General features: G+C 46.6%; 1 protein-coding gene across 1 annotated transcript in view; it reads right to left on the bottom strand.

The window, feature by feature from the left end:
* adam15 (ADAM metallopeptidase domain 15) overlaps window positions 1-7,500 on the bottom strand; it is a 35,832-nt gene that overhangs the window by 15,958 nt on the left and 12,374 nt on the right. Inside the window, exons 6-14 of the mRNA XM_070834732.1 lie at window positions 4,642-4,894; window positions 4,040-4,105; window positions 2,114-2,185; window positions 1,857-2,026; window positions 1,687-1,771; window positions 808-956; window positions 336-513; window positions 97-189; window positions 1-5 (exon numbers count right to left, since the gene is read on the bottom strand). The exon at window positions 1-5 is cut by the window's left edge and continues 191 nt beyond it. Coding sequence (XP_070690833.1) covers window positions 1-5; window positions 97-189; window positions 336-513; window positions 808-956; window positions 1,687-1,771; window positions 1,857-2,026; window positions 2,114-2,185; window positions 4,040-4,105; window positions 4,642-4,894 — 1,071 coding nt within the window. The remainder of the gene's footprint in view (window positions 6-96; window positions 190-335; window positions 514-807; window positions 957-1,686; window positions 1,772-1,856; window positions 2,027-2,113; window positions 2,186-4,039; window positions 4,106-4,641; window positions 4,895-7,500) is intronic.

Raw genomic sequence — 7,500 nt, 5'->3', positions numbered from 1 at the left:
TGCAGCTGGGGGGGGGGGGGGGGGGGGTGTTAAATACTAAGACAGTTTGACGGTTTAATATTGTGTGTGAGAGTGTGTGTGTGTGTCATGTCTGACCTTGCAGTCATGGCAACAGATGCCGTCAGATGAGCACTGAGCTCCAGGAACCAGCTGACAGGTGGAGGCATTACAGCAGGGGTCCTCACACTCCTGACCAATCAGAGCGCAGCAACACGTCAACAGGAAGAACAACCTCAGACAGACAGACAGGCAGACAGACAGGCAGACAGACAGACAGACAGACAGACTGACACACACAGACAGACAGACAGACAGGCAGACAGACAGGTGAGTACCTCCAGCAGGCCGCAGTCACACTGCTCTCCTCTCTCCACGTACAGGTTTCCACAGCGAGGTCCTCCCAGCAGGCGGTCGGGCGGCGGGACGTTGAACAGACACATGCCGCCGCCGTGCAGCAGGCTGACGGACAGATCTGCAGCGCTGCAGCTGCTGAACTGCTGCCCCGGCATGAACCTGAGGGTCAGAGGTCACAGGCGTTACCACAGATACGGAGTGTGCAGTGGGTTAAAAGCTGGTAGTTCCTCTGGCTGCAGCAGGGGGCGCTCAGCACCAGGCTGATCTACTGCAGCCCTCCTGACCTTTGTTTTCTGACACTGAACGGGTCTAATCGGATCAGATTAATCTGATTGGATAATCGGGAGTATCTGGAGGTATTTTGGGTTCATGAGGACCGACACAGATCAGACTGACTTTGCTGAGGACTCGGCCCGGCGCCTCAGCTCCCCTGGTTCCTATCCTGGTACTGACCCGGTGGAGGGCTCCATGATGCATCCTCCGAGCCGCCGCTCGTTCTGACAGGAGCAGCGCCGCTCGGCGGTGTCGTGACTCATCCCCAGGTTGTGACCGAGCTCGTGAGCGACGGTGGAGGCCACGCCCAACACACTGACCAGATGGTCCTGACAGAGACAGACAGGTGATAGGTGGGCTCACTTCCTGTCAGACACACTTTGGTTTAAAATCACATTTCGAGACATGAAACCTAAAGGATAGCGTCTTTAAACCTGGACCATCTGTCCACATCCTGGTGTCTGAGTGACTGGTAGGTAGTAAAAGTGTTGGAACTGGTCCAGTAGATCACCTCAGCCAGATACAGAGACAGATGCTACATCGCTTTCTTCAAAGCCACCAGACTCCATTGACAAAAACTGTAATTTTACACAGGAGTTGCTGGTCCACCTTGATCAGCCAGTCTGTTTGTTTGAGGCAGTGGTAAACCAGCAACTCTTCTCCTCTTCTGCATGGTTAAATTACTGTTTTTGTGAATGTAGTCTGGTGTGTGTGCTGTTTGTGGTTAAACCAAAAGGATCTTCCAGGTCTCTCTCTGTAGGGATCCTTTCCATGTTGCTGTCACACACTTAGAATAACACTCTGAGCCTGTCAGTGGATCAAACAAGCTCTTTTAGTGGACCTACTGTGATCAGGTGCAGTTGTCCCAAAGGATCACGTTGCAGCCATTGCAGCCCGTTTTGGTGTCTGCTGGCTGAGGTGATCTACTGGACCAGTTCCAACACTTTTACTACCTACCAGTCACTCACACACCAGGATGAGGACACAGAGGATCATGGGGGACAAATGAAACCAGTCTCTGTCCCTGCTGTGGTTCCTAGTTAGAGAATTAACACTCACCACGTTGACTCCACCTGATCTGTCTCTGGAGCACATGGACGACTGAGACGCCATCCCCACGGTGGTGCCATCGAACGAGCCCCCCCTGTAAAAGAAGGATGAACTCATGATGATCAGCGTCAGTGAATATGAGCCTTTCACTCTGTTAAATGCCGCCGCCGTCCTCCTACATGACGAGCTGGGCGTTGTCATGGCGAAGGCGTGGCAGCAGCTCTCTGGTTCTCCACTCCAGGAAGTTGTTGAGGGTGTCGGTGGGACTCTTCTCCACCTGGATCTTATCCCGGTCGCTCCAGATCTCCAGACCGGTCAACGCAACCCGAACGCTGAGAGGACGGTAGAACTGGAACAGACAGGAGAGAGACGGCTCGGTTCTTCTTCTACAGCGGGTTTACAGGTGGTTTAAGGGGTCAGAGGTCAGAGGTCTCACCCAGTCCACCTGGTTGGCCAAGTCCAGCATGCGGTAGATGATGGTCTTATTGTTCTTCTGGTAGTTCAGAAACTGTGAGGAGCAGAGACGAAGATCTTCAGGGTGTAGAGTAACAAGGTTAGTGGAGGTCTATAGTGTGTGTGTGCTAGTTAGTCAGTGTGTCAGTGTGTAGTGGAGGTCTATAGTGTGTGTGTGCTAGTTAGTCAGTGTGTTAGTGTGTAGTGGAGGTCTATAGTGTGTGTGTGTTAGTTAGTCAGTGTGTCAGTGTGTAGTGGAGGTCTATAGTGTGTGTGTGCTAGTTAGTCAGTGTGTCAGTGTGTAGTGGAGGTCTATAGTGTGTGTGTGTGCTAGTTAGTCAGTGTGTCAGTGTGTAGTGGAGGTCTATAGTGTGTGTGTGTGCTAGTTAGTCAGTGTGTTAGTGTGTAGTGGAGGTCTATAGTGTGTGTGTGCTAGTTAGTCAGTGTGTCAGTGTGTAGTGGAGGTCTATAGTGTGTGTGTGTGTGTGTGTGTGTGTGTTAGTCAGTGTGTCAGTGTGTAGTGGAGGTCTATAGTGTGTGTGTGTGTGTGTGTGTGTGTGTGCTAGTTAGTCAGTGTGTCAGTGTGTAGTGGAGGTCTATAGTGTGTGTGTGTGTGTGTGCTAGTTAGTCAGTGTGTTAGTGTGTAGTGGAGGTCTATAGTGTGTGTGTGTGTTAGTTAGTCAGTGTGTCAGTGTGTAGTGGAGGTCTATAGTGTGTGTGTGTGTGTGTGCTAGTTAGTCAGTGTGTTAGTGTGTAGTGGAGGTCTATAGTGTGTGTGTGTGCTAGTTAGTCAGTGTGTCAGTGTGTAGTGGAGGTCTATAGTGTGTGTGTGTGTGTGTGCTAGTTAGTCAGTGTGTCAGTGTGTAGTGGAGGTCTATAGTGTGTGTGTGTGCTAGTTAGTCAGTGTGTCAGTGTGTAGTGGAGGTCTATAGTGTGTGTGTGCTAGTTAGTCAGTGTGTTAGTGTGTAGTGGAGGTCTATAGTGTGTGTGTGCTAGTTAGTCAGTGTGTCAGTGTGTAGTGGAGGTCTATAGTGTGTGTGTGTGTGTGTGCTAGTTAGTCAGTGTGTTAGTGTGTAGTGGAGGTCTATAGTGTGTGTGTGTGTTAGTTAGTCAGTGTGTCAGTGTGTAGTGGAGGTCTATAGTGTGTGTGTGCTAGTTAGTCAGTGTGTTAGTGTGTAGTGGAGGTCTATAGTGTGTGTGTACTAGTTAGTCAGTGTGTCAGTGTGTAGTGGAGGTCTATAGTGTGTGTGTGCTAGTTAGTCAGTGTGTCAGTGTGTAGTGGAGGTCTATAGTGTGTGTGTGCTAGTTAGTCAGTGTGTTAGTGTGTAGTGGAGGTCTATAGTGTGTGTGTGCTAGTTAGTCAGTGTGTCAGTGTGTAGTGGAGGTCTATAGTGTGTGTGTGTGTGTGTGTGCTAGTTAGTCAGTGTGTAGTGGAGGTCTATAGTGTGTGTGTGTGTGTTAGTTAGTCAGTGTGTCAGTGTGTAGTGGAGGTCTATAGTGTGTGTGTGTGTTAGTTAGTCAGTGTGTCAGTGTGTAGTGGAGGTCTATAGTGTGTGTGTGCTAGTTAGTCAGTGTGTTAGTGTGTAGTGGAGGTCTATAGTGTTCCTGTTGTTCTGGATCAACATGTTCTCTGTCTTTCTTTAGTCTCCTCTGATGAACAACATGTCTGATTCCTGGATTTCCTCCATGTTTCTCCAGTCTGAAGTCTTTTCTCACTCATTCTGCTTCACTGACTTCTGGAACCTTCTAGCTGAGGTTGGACACATTTTAGGGACATGAAGAAGAAGAAGGTCCTCCAAGAAATGACGTCACCAGAAGAAGAAGCAGACGCAGCGTTCAGAGAGCAGAGGGTTGAACACTAAGAGGTTTCTCTGGATGATATCAGACACATAATGACGGTTACACTGACCTCCTGGTGATCGGCCACCAGCACCAGCTCGATGTACTTGGTCTCAGACAGGATGTCCCTCCTCCTCTGCAGACACAGCAAACACAGGGCAGAGGTCAGAGGTCACGAGCCGTCGCAGCAACGTGTCTCCGCAGGACGACTCAAATGAACCCAGCTCTGCCTGCACGGGGGAGCAGGCAGCTGGCTCCTTCACAATAAAAGCCCGGTGCAGTGTTTGCACTGATCTCCACAGGTTTCCAGGCTCTGACAGCGGGCTGCGCTCCATCTGACGTTACATCTACTCACAGTTTAGCAAACTGGGTTTACAATGAGAACATCCAGGTTTACAATGAAGCAGAGCTCTAACAGCCCCCACTTTAATAAATCCAGAGGTGTTGATTCAGACATTAAACAGTTTAATCTACCCAACCTGGAATAAATGAAGTTAAAATGTTAAATGAGAACAAACAAAACATTTAGTTATCATGTCCTCTTTCATCACCAACTTTATTCATGCATTTCACCTCTTATTCTATTTATTCTGTGTATTTACCTACGCTGTCACTCATTTAGAGTGTGTGTGTGTGTGTGTGTGTGTGTGTGTGTGTGTGTGTGTGCCTCACCCTGTGTGTGTGTGTGGAGCTGTGGATGGGGGGGACAGCGGTGTGAGAAACCCCACAGCCTGCAGGGCCGTCACCGTCCAGAGAGCTGGTGGAGAACAGCAGGTGGAGCCCTCCCTCTTCATCTCCTCCTCCTCCTCCTCCACTCCCTCCGCTGCCCCCTCCTCCCCTGTCCTCCCCCCCCGGGTGGCGGTCGTGGTCGTCCTCCTGAGGCTGCAGCTCAAAGCTCAGGGTGGAGTTGATGGCAATGATGCCACTGCAGGAGGAAGCAGGAAGATCAGGACTCCGCAGTTTCATGGACAAAACCTCAAAACTTTAAAAAACATTTGAAGGATCCAGAATTAAATCTGCAGATCTGCTGCGTCACACGGAGAAGAGTCCTTCCTCCACCTGCCCACAACACTGACACTGTTCCTGGTGGGGGAGGATCTCCACTGTTTGGTATCACAGCCAGCCTGGTTGTTAGAGCCAGAGGTAAAGTTTGTTCCATGAAGACCTCCTCTGATTGGTCAGGTTCAGTCAGGACCTTCCTCTGATTGGTCAGGTTCAGACAGGACCTTCCTCTGATTGGTCAGTGACCCTCTTCCTGGTGTATCTTCCTCTAAATGGACCATCACTGAAATGCAGGGAGTTCTAATTTATGGTGGCGATCTTAATGTGCAACTACAACCTAAATTAGATACATCCAACCAGCGCCAAAAGAAAGGTCCAAATGCCATCATAATCCAGCGGATGCTTACAGAACTGGGTCTGATTGACGTGTGGAGGGAGTCTCATCCAGGAGAGAAGCAATTTACCTACTATTCCTCATGCCACTCTGTATATACACGAATTGATTATTTATTTATGTATAAATCAGACTGGCATAGAGTCAGGGATTGTAAAATAGGGATTAGAGACGTATCTGACCACGCAGGTGTGTACCTGACCCTGCACCTAACTAATCAACGGAAAAATACGCTCTGGAGACTTAATACAAGCATTTTAAATGACAAAACAGTACAGAAACAGATCCACCAGGAATTTGAAACATATCTACAAAATAATGATAATGGAGAGGTGTCTCCAAATACTTTATGGGATGCAGCGAAGGCAGTCATTCGAGGTAAGATTATTGCCCTTGCTGCATCCCGGAAAAGGGAAAAACAGAAAAGACTTATTGAATTACAAGGAGAATTGAAGTCACTAGAGATTAAACACATGGAACAAAAAGATCCCCAGATATTAACTAGAATGAACAAAATTAAACAAGACATAAATGGTATATATGATGAGGAAATTGAAAAACAACTTAAATTTACCAAACAAAAGTATTATGAGACAGGGCCTAGGGCAATGAAGCTCCTATCCTGGAGGATGCGAAAACAACAGGGAAAGAATACAATCTATAAAATTAGGAACCCTGAGTCACAAAATATTTGCAGTGAACCAGAGGATATCCAGCAGGCATTTGAACTATATTATAAAGACCTATATACCCAACCTGCCATGGCAGATATTACAATAATACAGACTTTTCTGAGTTCACTGGACTTACCATCCATAGGAGAACAACAGAATAAAGAACTTATGGCTGAGATAATGGCAGAAGAACTGAATAAAGCCATTTCAAGACTGAAAGCCAATAAGGCTCCGGGCTCAGACGGTTATCCGTCGGAATGGTATAAAACATTTAGACTACAAATAATACCTGTACTGCTTAACTGTTTTAATCATACATTGAGAACAGGGGAAGCCCCACTATCATGGAAGGAGGCAGTTATCACTATCATCCCAAAAGAAGGCAAAGATAAAAAGGAATGCAGCTCATATAGACCAATATCGGTCCTGAATGTAGATTATAAGTTATTTGCTTCAATCCTATCTAAGAGACTGGAGTCCATTGTCCAGGAGCTGGTAGATTTAGATCAAACAGGTTTTGTATTAAATAGACAGTCTCAGGATAATTTAAGGAGAACACTACAAGTGATGAGCCATGTTACATCAGAAAATATTAGTGCAATATTGATCAGCCTAGATGCCGAAAAGGCATTTGATTCGCTGGGTTGGGAATATCTATATAGGGTACTTGCAAGGTTCGGCTTTAAAGACGGCTTCATTAAGTGCATTAAAGCGTTATACCTTTCTCCAACAGCCAGGATCAGGGTTAATGGACACCTGTCGCAAACTATCTGTCTGAAAAGACAGATATGAGTAATAGAATAGAAATAATCAAAATGAGCGTGTTGCCGCGGTTTCTTTATCTCTTCCAGTCATTGCCTCTGGAGGTACCCCAAAAACAGTTTGATGAATGGAATGGATGGATTTCAAGGTTCATTTGGAACAGTAGAAGACCCAGGATACAGTTCAAGACATTGCAGCTGAAAAAAGAGAAGGGAGGGAGAGCCTTACCATGCTTACAGGATTACTATTATGCTGCGCAGCTGAAACCTTTGGTATGCTGGTGTGCCCCAAACTATGAATCTAAATGGAAATCTTTGGAAATTACACAGATAGATACTCCAATACAATCAATAATAGGAAATAAAAGACAAGCTGAAAGAAATTATAAGAGCTTGAATCAATGGACTCAGTTCACTCTTAAGCTGTGGTTCAAGGTATTGAGGAAGTTACAAATAGAGAAACATGCAAGGGTCTTGAATTGGATAGCATATGATCCAGAATTTGAACCTGCTAGGTTGGATGGGGCCTTCAGACGGTGGACTGGGAGAGGTATCACTTCCTTCTGTTCACTCACCTCAAACGGTGAATTTCAGAGTTATAAGACAATTTCAGATACATTTGGATTGGAAAAGCAGGACTTCTATAGATATCTGCAAGTCAGAGATTATTATATTAAGAAACTACAAATCAAAGAGGAAA

Source organism: Pempheris klunzingeri, chromosome 8, assembly GCF_042242105.1.
Source record: "Pempheris klunzingeri isolate RE-2024b chromosome 8, fPemKlu1.hap1, whole genome shotgun sequence".
Taxonomy (NCBI): domain Eukaryota; kingdom Metazoa; phylum Chordata; class Actinopteri; order Acropomatiformes; family Pempheridae; genus Pempheris; species Pempheris klunzingeri.
This window is presented reverse-complemented; position numbering and strand designations above follow the sequence as displayed.